Raw genomic sequence first — 23,220 nt, forward strand, 5'->3', positions numbered from 1 at the left:
CTATTGATCCACACAACCTATTAATCACGTATTCCTCCCCTTCATCAGGAAGGATTCAAGATTTGTTTGAACAGCTATGCGCAAAGTTTACCCAGCCTACTTGGCTTGCTTTGTAATTAATTGCTGCTGTCGCAATTGCAGCAGCGTTGCTGGAGCACGTAGCAGATCCAAACCAGAAAAGGTGCCTTTGTCCCACCAGCAAACTCAGGATTGTTTGTAACTCTCCAAATTTTCTAGTCCTGATGCACAAAATTGCATAGAGTCACAGGTTGGGTGCGTACAGTCGCAGCTTGGTTTGATTAGATATCTGATAATATTGATACCAGAAAGGGACCTGACTAACGTCCAAGTTTTGGCAAAGATAACAAGCGTTGGCTTGCGTGCCCATAAACCTCTGGGGTCTCCCAGTTTGTAAAAACGCGGATGTGCTAAGATTTGTACTGAGTCAACCTAGACCAAAACCCTGGTTACTTCATTTTTGTGCAGTCCTACTGCAGAAGCGAGTCTGGACTTCTAACCTCCCCATGTAAGAGCACCGGTACCCGCGGCAGGTGCTTGTGCGAGGTGCCAGGCCGGATCGTATTGGAGAAATGACACACCGAAGGTCATCACAGATTTTAACTGAATCATGGGGATTTTACCATTTTCCCTTATTAAGGAGAATGTAAAGATTGCCCGTAACAGCACTGATGTAACAGGAACAAAGTTTATGGGGAAAAAGTAGATTTCTGACAAGGTTATGGCTGGTTTATTGGTTGATCATTGGAGTAATTTCAATATTTAAAAAAAAAAAAAGTCTGGAAACAACTTAAAAGCCTGATCCTGTTTCAAGACTCTGAATAAAAGCTGAGGTTGAGACAGCTAAAACGTGACAGGAGCATGGTGTATGGTAATAGCGCCCTGCTAATTTCAACTGCAAATGAAAACCCAGCACCTTATCTGGGGCTATTCCCGTATTTTCAGGATTTCCAGTCCTGTAACTGGTGGTGTTTCGATGCAGCTACAAATGTGAGTGTAGGTAAGATTTATTTTTTGAAGTGGTCACGGAGTTTACAAGAATTAATGCTGTAAACAAGTTTTTTTTTAAAAAACAAGACAAGACAAGGCGAGAACGGGGACACGCGAGCAGCTCTTGCTCCCGGAGGCAGGCATTTTTGCAAAGGTCCAGTCGCTGCAACCCTTGGGAAAGGCAGCTCGCACACAGACGCGCCGTTGCCAGGGTGGATCTCGGCATTTTGTTGTGGCTTCTTAATCACTTATGCGACTCTTGGAGGATCTCTAGTGGGAAGGGCTGGGCCCGGCAGGCCCCGCTCGGCGGCCCGGCAGGACCCAGCGCTGCCGGCGCCGGCACCGCCGCCTCGCACCGCGCCCGCCACGGCCCGAACCAACGCCGCCGGCCCGGAGGGGGGACGCTGGCGGGACGCGCGGGCAGGCGGGGGAGCCGGGGGGGCTGGGCGGGCGGGACCCCCCCGCCGGAGGACAGAGGGTGGCGGCGTCCCATCCCGAGCCCAACGGCCGCCAGCCTCAGCGCCGCCCGGCAGGTGGAACTGTGGGCGGGCCGCCCCTCCCGCCCGGGGCCGCGGCTCGCCTGGGCGGCCGAGAGCCGCTCGCCGGCGGGTAAGGGCTAGCGGCGGCGTGGCCGGAGCGGGTCCCGCTCCCCTGCCCGGCTTGGTGGGGTGTGTGGGTAACTGCAGCCGCGGCTGCCCCGGGAGAGCCCCTCCGGCCCGGCGGCGGCGTGGGGCGGGCCGCTCGCGGGGGCCGCCTCTCCCCTCAGCGCCCGGCGCCACCGTCCCCAGAGGGAGATGCGGGCGGGAGAAATCGCGTCAGGACAAAGAGGACCCTTGGGTTGCTGCTGAGGGGAAAGGTTTATAAGTTGCCCCGTCCGCACCTGTATGGTTTTGGTGGGGGTTGGTTGCTTTTTAAGGCCTTGCAGCCCAGTGTTTCAAGAAACCCTTTGCGTGTTCATATAAAGAAGTATCTTTTTTGTGTGTGACTGGACTATGAGCTGACATGGACCGTTTCTCATAAATAAAGCCGAGTTGGGGAATGGTCTCATGGCCGACTGCCTTTCCTGACTTTCCTGATCTTCCCTCCCGCTTAGCTGACTGAAGTTGGGGACAGCAGAAGCTTTGCGATCCATTGAAGCTCTGTTCAGTCTCAGCTGTTGTTAGAAAGCAGATGTGGTCATGTATACCTGTAATATAAGTAAGAAAAGAACTACAGTATATTTAATGTGAATTAGTACTCGGTGGCCAGGCTGCCTGCTGTACCTGATAGAACACAGGTACGGTGGGGTTGTTTATCTCTTTTCCTGAATTATATACTGGTAGAGGCTACTTATTTAGTCCGATTCAGTTCCCCATCCTCCTCTCTAGTTCCCACTCTACTATTTGAAACCTGCAATCTTCTTATCTTTATTGGTATTGTTTGTACTTGGATAACAGTAACTTGTGTTATGGGAGTCTGTCTGCATCCATAATGCAGGTATTTTCAGAAGAGAGATTTGTACATCCCTTTGCACACATAATGGGTACAAGAAGTACCCCGTTTGCCTTGTGATGCTACTGGTATTGCTCCTTGAACTGTTGCGCGCACTGCGAGTTGTCCTGAGCGTTGTCATCAGTTCAGTGGATTATGACTTGGAAGCAGAAGTGGAGAGATAATTTATTGTCTGTTTTCTGTGCTTTCACAACCAATATTGTCCTGAGATAGGTACTTGCTGTTCACAACGCAAACTCTAGGTGTCATGGAGAACAGCTGTCCAGTAACTATCCATTAAATTTTAGTCACAGGTGTCTTTAAGTTCCCCTCTTCTGCATACCCCGTTACCACTTGAACTTGCACATCTGATCAAGCTTAAGGAAAACAGTGTGGAAGTATATGGGCAAGAACTTGGAAACTTTATTGCAACAGTGAGTTTCTGCTTCCTAGATGAGGCAGTTGTACCTCTAGTCAGCCAGATCACTGAGAGTACGTATGTATTTTTAACACTGAATCAGTGTGCTAAGACTGTATGGAGAGATGCTGGATTTGGCTCCAAATCAGACTGGTTTAGCGCTTGTAGGACTCAGGAATATTACAAACTTTGATTTTATTTTTTTCTGTCCTCACATTCTTTCTTCATCTCTCTTCAACCACCTCCTAACACAACACATTCATGTTTCATTTGAAGGTTTTCTTAACAATGGAAAAAAATCTCTTTGAACTTTGAAGGCCATTGTCTGTTTTAGGAGAATGATGGCCTCCTTGGGACCTTGAGGTTTTTTTTTCCTCAACCAAGTAATCTGCTTCAGATTCAGCTCATTTCTTCTGTAGACAAAGGCAGGGTCTTTTCTCTCTTCTTTAGTTCTTCCCAGCTGAGCTTCATATTAATCAAGCTTGGCAGTCTCTGCTTGGCACAGGGTTCAGTAATCCAAGCTGTGGTTTACAGTGTTGCAACCATGCAGTGTGTCTGCACAGGGTAGAGCACTGTCATCTCATCTTTATTAAGATGACATTTGTCTTTGGGGAAGGTGTATTCATCAAATCATCTTTATAGCAGTGTGTCTTGCAGGTCAGCAAAAATGGCTTTGGCAAAGAAGTCACAAACGGTAATTGGGAACCCAACAAGTCTTGAAAGTCCTGACACCACAAACATTAGTTCACTTGCTACATATTCTAAAAAGGAATATTTTGTGTTCAGCTGGAGAAGGGGTTTGAGCTTCAGGTCCCTGTTAGATGCTGTTCTCGTTTCTGCGAAGTCATGCACGTCTTCTAGTCCAATTAGCGTAAAACATCCTGAAAGCATTTATGATTTTTTTTTTTTCCTTTCTAAGCACAAGAGTTTCAATTTGGTTTAGGTAATCTGGTACTTTATTCTAGTGAAGAATAGTGCTTTCTTTCGGTAGCGCTGCTTGTTCTGTTTCAATATGGCTTCATAAAATAAATTTATGTTTGCTCCATGGATCCATGAGTGCTGCCTCTAACACTAGGGATGTTGGAGCTTAACTCCCACCAGAAGAAGCTGTTTGTCTGTAAAGAGACATTAAAAGTTTTTTCTATAGAGTTGGCAGCTCTAAGTTTTGGGGAGCAAATTCTGGGAAGGGAGAATGAGATGTGGCCTCCTCCAGGTGAGCTGCCAGAATTCAGGAAGCAACACGAGTCGGTTGTCTGGAGCATGCTGGGCTGGGCGGATACTGACTTGTGCTGGTCTTGGAGAGGGGAGGAATGGGCTGAGTGTCACCCGTGTTGGGGAAAGAGAGTTTGAATAGGGGAATGCTGGCTCAGCGTGGGGCATTTCATGGCTGTCTGCTGGAGAAGTAACAGCTTGTGTTCCTCCTTTCCACTCTAACCCTCTGTGCTGCCATCCTCCTTCTCCACTATATTTTGTGTGATGAGGGCAGGAAAGGGGAGAGGAAAAAAGGATGCTGAGCAGCTATGTCTGACCCGGGGAGAAGAGGTATGTAATTTATCATGAGGAACGTGGGGAGTGCAGGGAAGAAGCTTGAGAATGGTTGTACTGAACTAAATTATGTAGCAAAAGAGAAGATCCCTGCTGTTTGGTCAGAGTATCACCTTCTTTTTTTTTGATTTTTGGACGGGCAAAAAGAACAGATTCTGCTATTCTGTGCTGTTAATCCTAAAATATACAGAACTATTTGTCAGCACCAGATCCATGCCTAGCTTTCTGTGCTAAAGCTGCTAAATTCGTCACAGTTCTCTTGTATTCTTCCCCAGACAGGAAGACTAGTGGTTTGTTTGTTTGTTTTTTTAATCTTTCCTCGGTGCCTAAATTTGTCTTGGCTTAGCCCTCTTCTGAACATTTAACCTGACTTCTAAGCCTCCAAGCATTGTCATAAATGCATGTTAGAGCAACCAGAGCAAGTAGGGTAAATCCAAGCACTGTGATAGATATACTTTAAGTAGGTTTTATATTGAACATAAGTGTATTCAACTAACACTGAGGCTTTTTCTTTTTCTTGAAGCCCTATTCCACCTCTGGGGAAGGTAATTTTTATTTTATTGTTTATGTAAGATGTGTAGAAAATTTTAGAAATGCACACGGGCTTATGGAGAGTTGGATAATATCTCCAGAGACTGTCAGAATGGATTTCCTGCATTTAAAATTGTGCTGTTTAGGTAATATATCAAATACATTAACACTTAGGTGATCTCTATTATCCATTTTTAGGAACAGATATGCTGTTTAGTGGACAAGTGTGTGGAATTCACTGCAGCTCTTTTCAAGATGGTTCTTCTTTGGAAGAGACGATGGCTGCTTTGAAATTTCTGTAGTGGCTTTTTATTAAGGGAGAATTCCTAGTAAGAGATACTACCCTGTCTGCAATAATAATGCTTCTTATTAGACACACAGAATCAAATCTCTGCATATAGTCTGTTTAAGATCATTTATTGTAAAGCACTGGCCTCTTTGAAACAAGTAACCAGTCTTTGTATCTGCATTAGTGAAAATAAATAAGGTAAGAAAACTGTTACAAATACTTCTCGACTACATGTAAGATGACAGACTTATAGAAGTATAGACGATATATGTATCAACGCCTAAAAGCCTAAAAAAGAAAAAAAAAATCTGTTGAAAACCTGAAAATGAAGGGAGAAGTATAGTCTAGTGAAAGAAAATTTCATAATTCAATACCAACTTTGTTTTTTGCAGAGGCAGCAGGATTGTGACTTGCACTTATACAGTCAGCAACTGGAAAAATGCCAGGTTCTAAAAGTAACTTGGTGTCTTTACATGAGGATGTTATAAATGATACTTCAGACTTGAGTGAAATGAAAATTTCAGACGAAAAAGGATCTGTTGAAAAAAGAACAATGACTCTGATTGAGAAGAATGGCTATCATGACTCCATATACATAAACGCAGCTAAGATTTTTCAAGGCATTCATACTGAAAAGCGTAAGGATAGACTATTGGTGCGGTATGGTGATGACTCAGTATCTCCCATGCTGACTTTTAAAGATGAGTATTCCCAGCGTTTATCTTATGAACTGGCTTTCAGTGCTCTAAAATGTAAGTACAAAAGTAAGTACAAAAGTAAGTACAAAACTTTTCCAAGAATTCCCAACAGAAATGTTACGGCAGAGAAAATATGGAGAAACAAAGTTTCTGCCTGACAGCAGAGATCGGGGGAATTTTTTGTTAAACTACAGGTTACTACTAGGCTACTCGTATCCCTCAAATATTTAAATATATCTAAGTGTTGTTAGCATTTTGTGAAATCAAACATTTAAACTTTTTCATGTAAAGGAATTATACTTATTTAGAGTTCCTACTGTTTGTGATGGAATTTGCCCTTAATTTTCATGATGTTTAAACTTCCAGCTTTTTCTTTAGTGATTTATATGGTTTTTTTCTTCCACAGAATCTTGTAGATTTCATTGCATAACTTGTCAGTATTTTCTTTTTTTGCAGATCAAGATCTTCTTGAAGAAATATTGTTGCATAGTTGTGTTTACCCATGCCAGTCAATAGTAAGTGAACATTTTTGTGAGGAAATAAATATTGTATTTTCTGAGTTGATGTAATTATAATTTTTTCTGAGGATTCTGCAACGTTCTTCAAAACAACATTTGATGTTTTGAACTATAGGGTAGCCTGAGGCTGAAATATTGCTGTCCTTTCTAATTAGTTGTGTAAACCATCAAGCTCCAGGGTACTAGATATGTTGTTTGTGAGCTTCTTGTTGCACCTTACTGCTGGGAATGAAAACCTTCAAAGAAAGAAGGTAGGAGAGTGAACCATAATGCTTACTGCAGCGTAATACTTGCTCGGTGATGTCCATGAGCCAGTCCATGTCTATGTGCTTTCCTTCCCTGCTGTGTCCCCTTGTGAGTGGGGAAAAAAGTCATGTTCCCTTCCTGTCCTTGGGGTCTGGAAAGCATAGAGTGAACCCCATGAGACGAAAGAATGTATAGAACCCATGTTTCACTTCCTGGACAAACTGTATTATGTACAAATATTGTACTTGGACTGGCAAAAATTGGTCCAGTTTACTCTCTCAACATGCTTTCCTGCTTTGACATTAAAGAAAATGTAGAACTGGCAGAGTAATCTGCTGTTCCTTCCAGTTCAGTCTTTGATGCCTTTGAAAATTACAAGATGAATTTGAACTGATGTTATTTGTAGAGATTGATGTGAGCAGGCAAATGATCTAATGCATTTGATTTTTGGCTTGTTTTTATAAGGAAGTAAGACTTATGTGGTAACATTTTGTGTTTGGTGGTATTTCCCTAATAACTTGAGTTTTTGAGCTAATTTTGGTCATATTTGTAAGAAGGCAAGAATTTTCGAAGGCATAAGAACCATAGGAATTTCATGAAAGAAGGTGGACAAGGGTAACCGAAGTACTGTTAATTACTGTCCCAAAGAAGGAGATGCTCCCTGTTTTAAACATTTAGACACAGGAAGGAGATTTTGCATTTGTCCTAACTGCAGAATGGTTATTATAACTGAGCTTATTGGTTGTGACATACCAAAGAATCCCACAAGAGACAAAGTGATAGACAAGAAGTTTTTGTTAGCTTAGCTATTCAAGGAACTACTTTATGAGGAAAAAAATAATTTCAAAGTTTAAATTCTGATAACATTAAAAGTTGTTGAGATACAGTATATTATCTGTGTGTATGGAGAATGTTTGTAATTTTGATAAGCTAAGTAACATTTAGGTTGTGTATTTGAGTTTTTAAAAAATTCGTCAGTGTTTTACTAACTCTCCGTGAGGAATTACTTTCATATTCTTACAAATAAGCGTTTCACTGGAGTTTTTAATGCCTCTTCCACGGGAGACTGCTGTTTGATAGGGATCTTTTTGCAGAAGCAAGGCATGCTTTGTGTCACTTTCTCTATCCAGTTGCTTTTCTGTTGCAGCCAGATGAATTAACGAGCTTGCTTGTTGTGATGCTTTATGATCTACAAGACCGAAAGTTTCAAGCACGAGAGATTTTAGATGAAGGGGAACCTGTAGCAGAAGTTCGGAAAATAGAGCGTTATCTATACAGGTATACATGCTAAGAACTTTTTTTGTTGATATGTATTAGCAGAAATACAGATTTGTATAACTAGTGCCTTTTTTTTTATAATTGTCAATATTACAGATGTCTTTCAGCTTCAAATTTTATGGGCTTTGTTTTTATTTTTAATGAGAACCTAGTTTGAAGGGAAACTTTCATATTCCTATAGTTAAGAAAAATACAGCTAACAAACCATCTTTATATTGTAGATTATTTTGCTAGAAAAAGGTATCTTATTTTGGAGTTGTTGAAACTTTTTTCATACAATTTTAGAAAAGAAATTAAATACTCAGTAAACATTTGTAAATATGAGTGTAATAGAGTCAGGAGGTCATGGAATGGAATAATATCCATTTATTTAGTAATACTGCTATTATGGAACTTTGTTAAATATTTATTATTTTAAGTAATTAGAACAAAAAAAAGAGGGTATGCAAAATAAGCATTTTAAGTAGTGTTCAAGTATTTCTTTCGTCAGTCTGTTGATGAACTCAGCAGGCATTTCTTGGACAAAATTGTGTTGCTGCTGGATTTAGAATAGCCCAAAAAGTTCATGAATATCATAAGTGCAAGGTATTCCTGGAGGGCAGTAAGTAATACACCTTTACATCCGAAGTAGCTCACCAGCAATTTTTATTTACTTTGAATTATCACATATCAAGATTATGCATAAAGCTTGTGGGGAAAAAAAGACTTGGGAATATTTCCTCTGAGATTTTCTTGTAATAATAATAAAACTGACTCCTGGTTGTCATCATACTTGTGTTGTTTCTGTACACATTTAGAGGTCAGCTTTCATCAAATGCTCATTCTGCACATATATGTATTTATATCTTCCAACATACAAAAAAATCTGATGATTGTATTCCACAGATTGCAGTTCCAAAACATATTTGGTTTTTTTAGCTGAGAAAATTGATGTATTTGGGAGTCATCTGTCATAATTCCAGTCCTGTGTGCACTGAAGTAAAACAGTCTTAGCTATGTACTACTACCTTCCATCTACTGTTGTCTGGGGTAGAAAATGTCCTATAACTGTGTATTTTCTGTAGCAGCTTGCAAAATGAGGCCTCACTTTTGGTTTTGGTTTCTGAGCAAGATAGTATTGTAATAGAAATATTGCATGTTAATAGCTGGTGTAAACATTTGTAAAGCTTACTAAACTTGTGGTTATGTTTTTGTAGTTTTAGGACAAAATTGGCAGCTGCACTAGCAAGATGTCGCATCAAACATGATGCTCTTTCAATTGAATGCATTCTACCAGAAGCCATACGGAAGCAGGAACAAAGGGCTTCTGCTTTACCTTTATGTGTTTGGATAAACACATTTAAAATCAGGTAGGGTCTTTAAAGTATCATCTAATATTGACGTTTGTACATATGAGGTGATATAGTTTGCTACAGACTTGTTTTAGAATTTCCAGGTTATATTATTACCAGTAATTTAAGTTTCTTCTAGTAAATTCTGCTTAGTCCAGCAACATTGCCTTATGTTTGTTTGTAGTTTTTGTATATTGCAGTGATGGTATTCATAAACTGTAAAAAAGTTGTGAAACAGTTTTTCTTACTATTCTGTTGCCTGTGTGGGTCTTTCAGAAAATAAATGAGGAAGTAAAGTTAGAAAAAACTATATGGGTGAGTAAACTCTGTGACGAAAAATAGAGAAAGAGAAAGCTTCTTAAAAAGGTGCGTGTATTGCTGTAAGCCATAACATTGGCAAAGCATGTTAAGACAGATACAATACTTAAAACTGGTGTTTATTCTGTAAGGATAGTGTAAACTTGAAATAAAAATACACTTAAAAATCCTTATATTCGGTGGGCTACTATATATGTAACACTGGTGTCCCCAGTTCTGTGCTGGTACATGAACCGTACCAGGTTATCCTGTTATCAATTTTGTTAGACAGGTAATCCATTTTATCATGTTTTCAAGAATTCTTTTTTCATACTCTTGTCTTAGGCCAGCGTTCTGTGCTTAGGTTATTGGCTCTTCGAGATGTGTCTTACTCTGGTTGTGGTTTTGCAACCTGTAACTAGGACTGAGCTAAAAGCTGCTGCATTGACCCTACGTTCAATGTACCGTATGAGCTTATGGCACTGTCTGAGACTGCATTTCAGCAAACAAGTCTTGGTGTATATACCTTTAAATCTTTATGATATTTGAATTGCAAACCTCAGCATTTATGCCTTTATTACATTTACACAAGGATTATTTCAGATATCAGCCATTAAATTCATTGGCGAGCTGGGCTAAATTGCAAACAATTGAAAGAGCTAAACTATTCCAGCAGTAAATTTGCTGCAGTGTCTCCTGAGCACATGGACATTTATGTTTTGATGCTTTGAATCATCCTCTGGAGACACATACCTCTTTCTTAATTTAGTTTATCAGACTTATTAACTTAATTGTTTCAAACCAGAATTTATGTGCCTGAAGTAGAGTGAATTCCCCTCTTGCACTAGGCAGTATTGCATTTATATATATACATATATATATATATATATACACACACACTCTCACTAAAAAAATAAGGGGCAAAAATCCATGTAATCAATGTGAACTATAATGATTAAGTAACCGTTGTATATTTAATAGCCAGAGTTGTATATTTAATAGCCAGAGTTGTATGTTAACAGCCTTGAAGATGTTTTCAGAGATTTGAAGAAGAAGGGATTCACGAGAGTTGAAACCGTATCAGACTTTGACCATTATACGTACTGTGTGGACCAACATTGCCACGATGTATTGGTTTTTCCTTCCTCTCTTAAAGAAGAACTACTTAATTTAGATCTTTTTGCAGATTGCAAACTCTTACTGCAGGTGAGTTGATGTCACCCTTGACTAACATGATCTGCAAACTAAAATAACGCTTTGCATTAGAATGAGGTCATGTATTGTGTGCCTGTCCTATTAAATCAGTCAGGCAGCAACATACTCTCATAACGTTTTGGACGTTTTTAATATTCAGAAGGTTAGAAAATGTTTCACTTACTAAATTTAGCATGCAAATGTTAATGCTTATAATTGATAGCTACAAGTTAGTAGAATGTTTTAAATTTAATCTTAACACTGTTGAAATAAACGTCAAAAGTGGTCAAAGAGGCAGTCTCACTTCTGAAAAGGAAAGTTTCTATGTAACTCTATATGCATTACCCCCTGTTAGTAGGTAATGGTATGCTAATATTATAATATCTCTTCCTCTTCAACTGCCTATTTGTGATGTAATGATGACGCTTCTTTGTATTTTGTGCAGTGTAGTTCCTAAATTTCCATAAACCCCACTGGTCTTTTTCCTGACTTGCCATCATTAGCCTTTCCAGGCAAGATTGATTGGAGGTTCCTGTTGTAGAGCGGTCGTTTGGAGTAACCGTGCAACAACATACAATCACAAATTACCCGAAGTGTCTGATGATTCTTGAGTGCTTAGCAGAAACATTTCAAAGGGCATTTTCACTTGATGCTTAGCATTTTCTGGCAATTTTAGCCTTGTTGTGGTTTAATCACAGCCGGCAACTAAGCATCACACAGTGCTTACTCACTCCCCCCTGGTGGGATGGGGGAGAGAATCAGAAGGGTAAAAGTGAGAGAACTCATGGGATGAGATAAAGACAGTTTAATAGGTAAAGCAAAAGCCGCGCGCACAAGCAAAGCAAGGAATCCATTCACTACTTCCCATCGGCAGGCAGGTGTTCAGCCATCTCCAGGAAAGCAGGGCTCCATCACACGTAACGGTTACTTGGGAAGACAAACGCCATCACTCTGAATGTCGTGTCCCCCCCTCCCTTCTTCCCCGAGCTTTATATGCTGAGCATGACATCATATGGTGTGGGATATCCCTTTGGTCAGTTGGGGTCAGCTGTCCCAGCTGTGTCCCCTTCCCAGCTTCTTGTGCACCCCCAGCCTACTCGCTGGTGGGGTGGGGTGAGGAGCAGAAAAGGCCCTGACGCTGTGTAAGCACTGCTCAGCAATAACTAAAACACCCCTGTATTATCAACGCTGTTTCCAGCACAAATCCAAAACATAGCCCCATACTATATACCATGAAGAAAATTAACTCTACCCCAGCCAAAACCAGCACACAGCCTCAAAATTTATTACCCAACTTACAAAATAATTCAGTATTCAATATTCAATTTCAGTATGTATATTTTGAATAGAAGACTTGCAGAAAAGAACTATACATGAGAGCCCCATAGGTCACGGGAACAAATTCTGAGTCTTGCTATGTAAGAAAATTCAAAGTGAGGAAACAGAACCCTCAAAAACGCCATCTCTCTTTGGTGGGGTAGGGTGGTACTTGAATGCTGTAAGTGGATATGTAGACATTGATGTGAACTTAAAGGTTTAGTGGTTTGGTTTTGTTTTTTTTTTTTTTCCCCTTTATCATCAGTGTTTGCCAGATTTGGTGCAAAACATGGTACCTGTGGTCCGTATCTTCACTCTTTGCCGTTTAAAGTAATTTGATGGAGATAATGTTTGATATATCTCTTTTTTTTTTTTTTTTTATATATATATCTCTTTTTATATATCTCTTTTTATCCTGTAGTATGAGATCATTTACTCTTGTTGAGAGGTCCCTGTGCTTTCTGCATTCAAATCTGCCTCCGCGTTGTTCAAATTTCAGCAAAATCTTGGTCTTTGGTCTGTAAGGGCTTCATTTCTCCTATAACTGTCATCAAGAGCTATGTGAATAGTTTTGCATTTCTCTGTTAAGCCGCCTCTGAGGATGAATTCCGCATATCGTGGCCTATGTTTGTCTTTTTTGGAACTGGCTGTTCCTAAGAGTTCCTCCCCTTGGGGATGATACACACTCCCTTTATTTTCACCTATAGATATTATGCTTTCTTATGCATTAGTTAGAATTAAATTATTTAAATTTAGTGAGGGACTTAATATGATGTTTCGGTTTGTACTTTATTTAATTTTGTATTAGCAGCTATCCCTGATTAGTTTTTCTCCTCCCTTCTTTCCCGGTTGTCATGAGAACAATGAAATGCTTTCCTAATTTGGAAAATAAGGTTGGCGTTCATAGACACCAAATTAGTTGGTCATACTTAATTTTTGTGTCATTATTTTCTAGGATAAGTCTCGCAGCCTTGCTGTACACTCTGCACAGGCGCTGTTGAATACAGGTGACGACGTTATAGTGGCTCACGTAGGTTCCCACCTGACCGTTGCCCATATGTCAGTGCTGACAAATCACAGCATGTCCAGAATTTTTGTTTGTGGTGTGAAATCTTCAGCAAAAGCAGCAGAACTGAGGAACTTGTTCAGTCACATGGAATGTAAAAGTAGGTGTTAAAACAGTTGGTATGCATAAAGCATTGTAATATAGATGTTTGTGGTATCTATAAATACGGCGTAATTCCATCCGAGTTCAGAGATCCCTTGTTTGAGGACTTGGGGAGGGCAGTAACAACTTATTTTTTGTCACAAGGTGAACTGACAGCTCTTCAGCTACAATCGAGTTAATCAAAGGTTGCAGATTAACCCTGTCATAGATTCAAGCTCCGGAAATGTCAGGGTGAATTTTTCCATATAAGTAGTTACTGTATAGCAGTTGGTGTAGCTGGTAGCTGGGAACTTGTGGGTCCATTTGTTTGGTGTCTTGGTTGTTGCTTTCATTCTGATTTTCAGCTGTTTGAGCGTGTTAATCCAAAACCCATGCACTTGTCCAGTTTATCCAGAGGCCGTGATCGGAACAGAATGCCACAAGACTCTGGAAGCCCTTTAGCAGTCTTTTCAGTGGAGGATGCTAAGGTCTAGCTAGGCCTTCAATCTCTTTGAAATCAGTGGGGCATACTTTGGAGGATCTGGGTCTGGCAGGCTGTGGCTCTATGGAAGTCTGCATAACACCACTCTCTCTTCACTTCATGACATTAAAATCAGGCAGGCTTGCTTGCATGTAGAACTGTTGAGTTTTCCCCTTTTTTCCAGATATTCAGTTGTTAGAGGAAGACTTTACTGAGATTGGACCAACAGACCTGAGACTTCAAAACGCAAAAGTTATTTTGCTGCTGCCACAATGCTCTGGGCTGGGTGTTGGCAATCCAATAGACTTTATTTTAAATGAGCACGGAGGTAACTTTTGATACGATAGCTGGCTCGTGCTTTCTGGTAGAAATAGTATTCAAGTATTGTGTCTGGACATTGTAGCTGCTTCAGTAAACTGTATCATTTTATAAAATAACCCTTTCCTTATTTTAACTACTATAAAGCATATATATTAAATAACTTGCATAATTCTGTGTGTCTGCTTCAAGTCGGTAGTATGAAGTTTGAGGGTTATTCAGGGGAGCAGAGTGTACATAGCCTTTCTTTTAAAGTAAAAAGGCTACAGGCAGAACATTTATTTCAAGATACTAATGTGTATATAATTTTTCCATTGATTACATTATTGACTGTTTGTATAAGTCTATTCCCTGTACAATTTTCATTAAATAGAAGCAAATAAGAGGCAGTAGTAATTACAGGTAAAGAGGGAAAGAAGAATCATTGAGGCACTCCTTGGTATTGTAATTTGTAAAACCTACCTTCCCACTGCACTAGTAATAACCTGGTCTGTCACCAAAGCATTTTCTGCAAACAACTGAGTTTTAAGACACTAATACAAGTTGCAATAACAAATTTACAACTCTTTGCGTTTAGATGCAGGCTTGCTAAGGGACGTTTTCCAAGGATCTGTATCTGAGGATAAACTCTGTATTCTTGCTGAGAAGCAGCTTAACGAGTTGAGGCATGCAATGCAATGTAAGTGTGCTAGCTCTCTGATTTCTGGGAAGACCTTGTGTTACCAACTCCATTGTACGATCACCAGTTTTTGTACAGCTAAAAATACACTGATTACTCTATTAGTTAACAGTAAGTGTGTAACCAAACCCCCTAAATAATGATCTCCTCGAGTCTGAAGGTGTTTCTGTGTCCTAGTATTCACCAGCCATTAATAGAATAATCTTCAGCATTGTGGAGAGAACTGGCTTACTGGCTTAGTCATACTCTGCTTCGGAAAAGTTGTAAATGTAGTCTGACTCCATCTTCACGCTGCCACTTTCTCCCCCCCCTCCGTTGGTCGCTGTGTGAAAAGACTGGATGCAGCTCTGAATTTGTGCTGAAATCTGCAAATACTTGAAAAGATTGTAATTATTAAAAAACACTAGAGATTGAATACTAAAGCGTGCAGGAGGATATATATGTTATTGGTAAAAGTGACATCCAAGCATAATTTTCATGATGCTTTCAGTCCTTAATAAAACCACTGTGTGCATGAAGAATTTGAACAGTGGAAATTTTTGTTTGTTTGTTTGTTTTGTAGTTAACGCCGTACAAGGTATTGTTTACTGCACTTGTTCAGTTTACCCAGAAGAAAACGAACTAGTAGTGAAAAAAGCACTGGAATCTGGCGTGGAAGGAAATAAAGTACAACCATATAGGTATGGAATGAGTAGTTTTGTCTATGGAAAAATTAAAGTATAACTTTAAATTGTAGCATAATTCTTATCCCAGACTGATCTGTGTCTTGCATTAGATTAACATTTAAAATATTTTTTGCTGCGTCTCATAACATCAAAAGGAATGGAATAAGTAGCATCCTCTTGACTTTTTCAGCTATTATTTTTGTTCCCATCTGAAATTGAGATGGGAGGGAACTTGCTAGCATGCTCTCAGCTTCAGACCGAGAACGATCAGTTCCAAAGGAAAAAGAAACCAAGTCTTAAAATGTGAGAATGAGAGAGACGGATTAGGACCTCTGCTGTAGGATTGCTCATCCCTGTATTCAGATGAATGACTTTGGGGGGACAGGTTACAGTAAGGGAACATCCTGTGCAATCATAACAAATACAAATATATACGAAAAAAGCACATGTTTGTGTATACTTTATACTGCGTACAACCTGTCAGCTGTCAGCCCTGTCAGCTGGAGCAATTGTTAAAAGACTGATGGGCACTTTCTGCATTTTCCGTTCAGTCACAGCAGATAAAAGCAAACAGTTGGTGCTTGCTTGCACACAGATAAAATAGTTGATTACAGGATGCAGGTTAAAGAGTTTATTGAAAAGCCAAAAAGCACAGGAGAGTAATACTGTACTTTTAGATTTTTATATTATCTTAGATGATGTTAATGACTCGGCCATCGTGGGGAAACGTACTGTGGTTCAAGATATCATTCAGTGTATTTAAATTTTGCATGATTAACATGGTAAATGTTAACTGTGGCCAGTTCAAAGAACTTTAAAAAGAGGTATGTTACACAGAATGTTAAGATACAGGACAACAGAATGCATTTTTCTTGCAAATCACCGACAGAAAAGAGCAGCCTGCTTAAAATTTTACGCTAAATGGGATGAAATCAGGGTATGCCTTGCCAGTGATGCTGTGCTAGTCCAAAATCACTTATGGACTTTTGCTGTAAACCGTTTTCCTTTGGGATTTGAAATTTTGTGAAGTCTGACATGTCTTGACATCTATGCAGCTATTACTCTATGGGGAGAACTAGGGGGCCCTTGGAACATAAAGGTTTCTGAATTATTTGAACACGAATAATACATACATTTATGATATATATATATATAAAAGAATTTATTAAAAAAATTAGATTTTTTTTTTTTCCCCAGAGCTTTGATTTTCTCAGAAAAAAATTCCGCCTTGTCTAAAACATTCCTCCTCTCTGCAAAGCCAAAACAAAATCTATTCAGTGTTTTGCAGAAACATCATGAAACTTGTCAGAACACCAAATTATACTTTTACTTTCAAATACGAGGCAATCTCAGATTGTTAAGAATCTCAGATGTTAAGAAAGGGAGAATAAAAGTACATGAGGATTTTTGCAGACGTGAGCAAATTTGTGACTGAAGACTGACTGAACTTCATAAACGACGATTCCAGAATCGGTTCCTCCTTCGCTGTCACGCATGTATCTATCTTGGATGTTTTCATGCCTCATTCTTGTTACAATAAAGCTGCTGGTTACCAGCATAAACAGAGCAACAATAGGACACCACAAATAAAATATATAGTGTTACTATGCTTGTCTCGAGATGAAAGCTCAAGCCGTTTAAGATGCACGTACTACTTAACGACAGTTCCTTGTATGCTTTCCTTAGAATTAATTAGGCAGCTTATTTGGCTAACAGAATGCAGGATAGAATGAAAAACTCCTGCAGAATTACTAGCCCCTGTGTTCACAGCAGTGGCTTTCTGAGGCAAGTTATAACACACCCTGTGTCATCATCACAGGTCTACTTAATAATAATTTCCTTTCCCAAGAAAATTGAGGGCATTCAGGAAACTCTTACAGAAGTTGTGCTTATGTATATTACGTCTTTTGGAATGACGCTGCAGTGCTGGAGCGGCGCTGAACAAAATAAGGCTGTGCTGGAGTTTGGGGTCATACAGCTGGTCTTAGGGCTGCGACATCGTAAAGGTGGTTTCAAACATGGACCCGCTGTCTAAGCTGAGCTTACCTTACGGATATGACAAATGGTTTATAGCAGACTTTACCTTACACAGGGGTGCACATGGCGAACAGGCGTGTATAGAGGAGACGCTAAACCAGTCATGCATTTAGTTCCCTTTGGCTATCAAATTGGAGTTAATTTCTGCGTCAATTTTCAGGGCCAGACCATCCGTTAAAGGGATTCCTGGTAACAGTAATCTGTATACATCGATCGAAGCAAAGATTGTCACTTCTTTTGCATTGGATGACCAGATCTGAAAGCAAAAATCTCCTATGTGTCATAGGGCATAGAATTTTGTTTAGTAATGCTAGGAGGATGTGAGCCTCGTAGTCTGTTTTACCAGGTCCTGAGGGACATAGAAAAAAATTCAGATTAAAGTGAAATCTTGGCAACAAACAGTTTTGCAGACTTGCCATTGGAAATGGCCCAGCCAGCCAAATTAGGATACTGCTTACAAATATTCAATGTGCTTCTCTGTTACCACCTTTGAACAAAGCTCGCTCTCAAGAGGATCAGTGCAGCATGAGGAGGGGCTGGATCTTGCAGGCCTCAGCAGTGCGAAGAGGAGGGGGTAAAAATTGTGTTAAGGATGTTGTGATAGCGTTTTCCTGTACTGAAACAGCTTAGTACCAGTTTAGCAGCCTATGAGCCAAGGCCTTGAGGCCTGATTATAACAGCTCGGGATTACTGGAGTACAGGGAGAACATGAGAAAAGGCTGGGTCTCCCTTCCTCGCTGATGCACTGCAAAACTGTACATTTGAAGAAGCAGCACTCAATTATTACAAATAGGGGAATTTTTCTAACCGAAGATTTTAACTTAGGGCGATATAGTCTTTATTATGAGCATATACTTAATAACTCAAAGTCAACACCTTTACAACTTCTGTGTACTGCTTAGTGTTTTCAGAGCATTCCCCAACTTCATGGACAACTTGATAATCCAGTAATAGCAGACCTGAGAAAGAACATAGCTATTAATTATGTTCATACATATTTATTATCTGGTGGTGAATATACTTAATTATTGGAAAAAAGTAAATGGGAATTATTAGAAAAAATGGAAAAAAAAAATCTAAAAAGCTGAATTCTCATGTCTGTCTTGAATTGCAGTTTTTTAAAATGAAGATAGGGCTCTATAAGACTGTCATAAAAGACATAATTTGGAAATTACTTTTAATATATCCTTGTTTATTTCCTTTTATATCCTTAAATATTATTTTCTGGTCATTTGTTTATTTTTTTACAGGCTTATTCCTCCTGTTTTTTCTGCTTGCTCCAATTCAACGGCTTCCACTGAAATTTTTTTCAAAATGGAGCCATCGGAAATTTCCAGTGGCTGTTTTCTAGCTGTTCTAGCAAGAGAGGTAAGCTAAGAAAATGACCCTTTCAAAGCACTTTACAAAAAGAGAATATTTCCGTTTTCCATAAAAGACTATATGAAATGGAACACTTAAAAAAATGTCCTAGCCGTTCTTTGGTTGTCTTAAGAACAAAGAATGGGTGAGCAGTTGAAATGTGCAATTCCTAGAGTTTCATGCTGAGCCCAGCTTTCCCACACGTGCCTTTTCTTCTGGAGCTGTTCGTGGTCAGAGCAGTTTCTCGATCTCAGTCAGTGCTGGGAACATCTAGAGGAAATACATCGTTGCTGTCACACCTTGGAATGAAATACACAGCTTGATTAGACTCATGATAAATGGTGTCCAGTAAAGTTACTTGGTATGTATGTCTGTATGTGTCACCGGGATTTGCCAGTATCCAAGCAGACGGTGTCACCCGTAGGGGTTAAGACGTCATTATAATTTGAATAAAATAGGTATGAATATGTTTCCTTCCAAAACTACGGCATATGCAAATCTGGCTTGAAAAGCAGGGGGCTTTTGCTGAATAAATGGAAAAGTCTTGGCGTGGTTCCTGAGGAAAGGCCTTAAAGGGGTGGTTTGCATCTCTGAGTGTCAACCTTTTCCTTGTGTCTGAGAAAAGCAGGACTTTTTTCACCAAAAGAGGAAGGGGGGAGCTAATTAGAATTTCATTGAAAATTAAAGATAGGAGATCTTATTTGGTTATTTGTACCTCTTTCTGTCATACTGCAATTACAGCGCTTGAAAGAAGCTTGTGTCTCGGGGGAATTAGAAGAGATGATTTTATTAGAGTAAGAGAATCACACATGAAAAGTCTTTCAAGTTACCTCTTATTGACCTCTTTCTTTTCAGCGTAAAATATTTTTTTAACCTGGCTCCCTGAGCTAACAAGTCTTAGTTAATCATGCTGCGTACATCCACCTATCATATTGTCTTCGTCCAGAAAAAACCCCTTCTGTTTCAGGTAGTTGACTTGAATAATTTTTTTCATCAAATTCTAATACACAGAAGCAATTGCTCCTGGTGATCCTGGAAATGAACGTTTTCTGCAAGGCAGAAATCGTATGCTTATAATTTAAACTGAAATTTCTCGTTTACAGAAACTCTATTCTTAGCTAGTTATAAACAGGTTCTTCCCCATTGCTTCTTTTTACACATTTGGATGTTGACCTGGTTCCTAGTTAATCTAGTTTGAGAGTTCCTTGCGTATGTATTATGAGCAAGGATTTTCATTATCGTGAAAATTATTCATGTTTAACATTATTGATAATATTTCTATATTTTAGTAACTATTTCTGATACACACACATTTTACAGACACGTTAGAGAGCAAGTCAGTGTGAGAGACGTGTAGTACAAAGTCCAGAATTCAGTTTCCCCTCCTCAGGCCTGTAGAGGGCAAAGTCTCTGAAGAGCAAATTCTCAGAGACCTCTTCACACAACAGTCACGTTCTCAGTTTCTGGAATCAATGGTTTGGTTAGCACTTATCACACGTGACTCGTGTCTGTCTGCTAGATTCTGCCACAGTTTTCTTGTGGAGTAAATGCTGAGGAATCTGGGATTAAAATACTAAATTTGCAGCTCTGTGTTGTGCCTTAAATTTACTGTTGTTTCCTTCGAAATTTTCAGAAGGATTCTTCTGAAAACGTGTCTGTTAAAGACGTTTTGGCTCGTGCTGCAGCAAAAGGGCTACTAGATGGCATTGCTGCGGTAAAATCAAAGGACGAGGAGAAAAAACGACCAAAAGTAGCACAGCATAGAAGTACAGAGCCGAAGACTGCAGCGTTCCTTCACCATCAAACTGTACCTGATATTAAGGCTGAAGTTTCCGTGTCTAAAGCAGCCAGTAACGTACAAGAAAAGAACGCGACCCGAACAAGCAGCTCCGTTCAGCTGAAGAAATCCGCCGGCCCCTTTTCAGACAGAGCTCTGCCTAGAGCGCTGAAGCACGCGTCTCGCGTGTCACCCGCGGGCAGGGCGTACGAAAGGCAGCCGCTTGCTAGGAAGGCGCGTGCAGAACGTAAGAGGGTTGTACTGAAGCTCGTGGAAATTGTTTTCCCTCCGGAGATAACGCCCTACGTCAGCGCGCAAGGAAACAAACCCCGGACAGCAGGTCAGCATTGCTTCCAGGGCTGGACTGGAGGAAAGGGTTTGAGGGGTAGGATCCTTCCACCGCCTCGGTGTAAAGCGGTCAGGCCAACCGTGCCGAGCCATCCTCGACCACGGCTGTAAGAATCTTCACGCTTTGCCCTAACTTCACAGAAAAGGTAAGGATTCCTGTAGATATTCATCCACACAGTAGTTAGATTACAGGGTATCTTTACGCAGGATAACCTTGCTGTGGGAAAGAGATATATTATGGGATATTTGCATGGAAATAAATATCCGTGTTAGTAATTTTAAACTGGTAATCACACTTCAAAGCGACTGCAGCTCAGCTGCGTAAGGGTGATAGACAGACCATTGCGGGGAGCGAGGTCAAGAAACTGGAGCTTCTTGCTATACGCTTTAAAGCAACAAGGCAAAGCGTACGTTTCCCATGACCTGCATAGATCTGTAGGGATCCTCAATTTCAAAGTGTTCTTTTTAAAGTGAGGGTGCATTCTGTAAGTGGCTGTTTTTCTTTCCAAGTGCTAGATACCATTTTTTGCGAGTTACCATTTAGCCTGTGACAGGAAAGCCAGCCTTGCACCGTAAGCCAGCCAGTTCACCTTTATTTCTAAAACTGGACGTGAACGTCTGCACGGGCGACTGGCCAAGTGCACGAACGCCCACGCGCAGGCCTTCCAGTACTTACTCCCTTGGTTTCTACTCAGGTGCGCTTCAAAATGTTAACGATGAAAACTAGATAAAATATTCTCGTGCTAAAAATACTGAATTGTCCTCATGATAGCGCATCAGCCTATGCTGCTTTTCACTAAGTTTCCTAACACAAGCCGTTCTTAGTTAAAAAGAGCTGCTCTTGTCAAAAGTATTTTTATAAATGTTACTGCCAGTCAGCTGAATAATGCCTGAACACAGAGAAGTTTGTCTGTCTTTGGAAACAGCTGTGGGCTTCCAACCTGCTCCCTCTGGCTAGCAAATATAAAATAAACTGACTGTAAAATCTCTACAGTTGTCCTATAATCTGAGCAGAAGATAAAGGGGACACACAGAGATGCTTTTAACAAGAATCTGATCTGGTATTAAATATGGACAGCATAAAGAAGGAAAATGGCAAACAATGACAGAATGACTGTAAGAACCACCTCAGGAATTGTATTTATTAGGTTATACTGTTGTAGCAATGAAACGAAGACAGCAGAGCAGCGTAGAAGGGCAAAGGTGAAGAGAAGTTTTCCTCGAGGCAAACATTTAAGCCATTTGGTGAGAGTGTTGCCAGTAGTGTGGACAACGGGGTAGGGAACCTTAACCTATTTGACGCGTACCCGAGTCTGGGTTTACACCCAGTCAGAGAAAATGTTCTAACATCTCTGTTTTGTTTCCTCACCCACACCAGGCAATGCCGCTGGATCAGCACCACCTTTAGAAGAAAGGATGTGAATGGTACTACACCAGCAGTGCAGACAGCGGGCTCTTGTTCATCAGATAAGTATCACTGCTTCACTCAGTGAAGATTTCTTTTCGCGTTTTCACCTGAGGCAGCTGTCCTGTTGGAAGGCATCGCTCGCCTGCTGTATTTCCCTGTGAGGAACCCATGCTTCGTACCCGCTCCAGTAAAAGGACGAACGCTGCTCTTGTTTCTGAACAAACCTGTAGGGATAGATCTAGACCCGTGTGCATGCAAGGTGTAGAACTGAAAAAAAAAAAAAAATCCCTATTTTATTTCAAAACCATCTTGGAGGAGGAGAGATTCTACACGTTAGACAGAAGGAATGGACAGTAAGGAGATTTGGGTTTTTTCCAGTATGGTTGTTAAATGCTTAAAATAAACTTAGAGATTCGGCAGTTAGAGAACTAAACTCTATTTTTTAAAATCAAAATCTGTATCATTCATTGATTAAGCGTAAATAAAATTACTTCTCAATGAACATCCATGTGTCTGATGACAGAATTTCTGGGCTACTTACGTAGTACGCATCACGATGTCCCACAGTCGGCCTCATCTTGCTTTCAGGAGTTTGAGTCTGAAATGTGATGGAGGCCAAAGCAGGCAGACTCTTGGTGTCTTACCAGGAACATCGAAGAGCTGGTAGCGCAGATTTTGATTCTGCAGGTGGCCAGCTCGCTCTGTATGCGCTGAACATCACGTGGTGGCAACACCTGGGGCTGACTTCAGACGGCTGATAGGCAGAAGCCTGCGTGCTCAGTTAAACACTTGATGACGTTTTACAGTAAAGCTGTACCTTATGTAACTGATTTTCTTTAATCCAGTTATGTATTTGTAATT

At 40.3% G+C, this 23,220-nt stretch overlaps 1 protein-coding gene across 4 annotated transcripts; it reads left to right on the forward strand.

Annotated features, from left to right (window-relative positions):
* The first annotated feature begins 1,491 nt into the window (after nucleotides 1-1,491).
* On the forward strand, nucleotides 1,492-22,771 carry NSUN7 (NOP2/Sun RNA methyltransferase family member 7). 4 transcript variants are annotated; one of them, XM_087736854.1, is made up of 13 exons: nucleotides 1,492-1,617; nucleotides 5,654-6,013; nucleotides 6,416-6,474; nucleotides 7,871-8,001; nucleotides 9,198-9,350; nucleotides 10,652-10,835; nucleotides 13,096-13,306; nucleotides 13,953-14,096; nucleotides 14,664-14,765; nucleotides 15,328-15,445; nucleotides 18,718-18,835; nucleotides 20,460-21,097; nucleotides 22,330-22,771. In XM_087736854.1, exons 2-12 carry the CDS (start codon nucleotides 5,701-5,703, stop codon nucleotides 21,060-21,062), a joined length of 2,136 nt encoding a protein of 711 aa, XP_087592980.1. In that variant the 5' UTR covers nucleotides 1,492-1,617; nucleotides 5,654-5,700; the 3' UTR covers nucleotides 21,063-21,097; nucleotides 22,330-22,771. The 4 variants fall into 4 exon arrangements, with proteins under 4 accessions (XP_087592980.1, XP_087592982.1, XP_087592981.1 ...); XM_087736856.1 differs by having other exon boundaries at nucleotides 20,460-20,943; XM_087736855.1 differs by lacking the exon at nucleotides 22,330-22,771 and adding an exon at nucleotides 22,100-22,138.
* Nucleotides 22,772-23,220: the final 449 nt, after the last annotated feature.

The sequence above is a fragment of the Nipponia nippon genome, unplaced genomic scaffold (assembly GCF_047370975.1).
Source record: "Nipponia nippon isolate SJK-2023a ecotype South Korea unplaced genomic scaffold, ASM4737097v1 scaffold_6, whole genome shotgun sequence".
Taxonomy (NCBI): Eukaryota; Metazoa; Chordata; class Aves; order Pelecaniformes; family Threskiornithidae; genus Nipponia; species Nipponia nippon.

Coding starts and splice junctions, on each gene's coding strand:
- NSUN7 (XM_087736854.1), top strand. CDS start 5,701: ATGCCAGGTTCTAAAAGTAACTTGGTGTCTTTACATGAGGATGTTATA. Junction 10,836..13,095: donor ATTGCAAACTCTTACTGCAG/GTGAGTTGATGT, acceptor ATTATTTTCTAG/GATAAGTCTCGCAGCCTTGC. Junction 18,836..20,459: donor TAGCTGTTCTAGCAAGAGAG/GTAAGCTAAGAA, acceptor CGAAATTTTCAG/AAGGATTCTTCTGAAAACGT.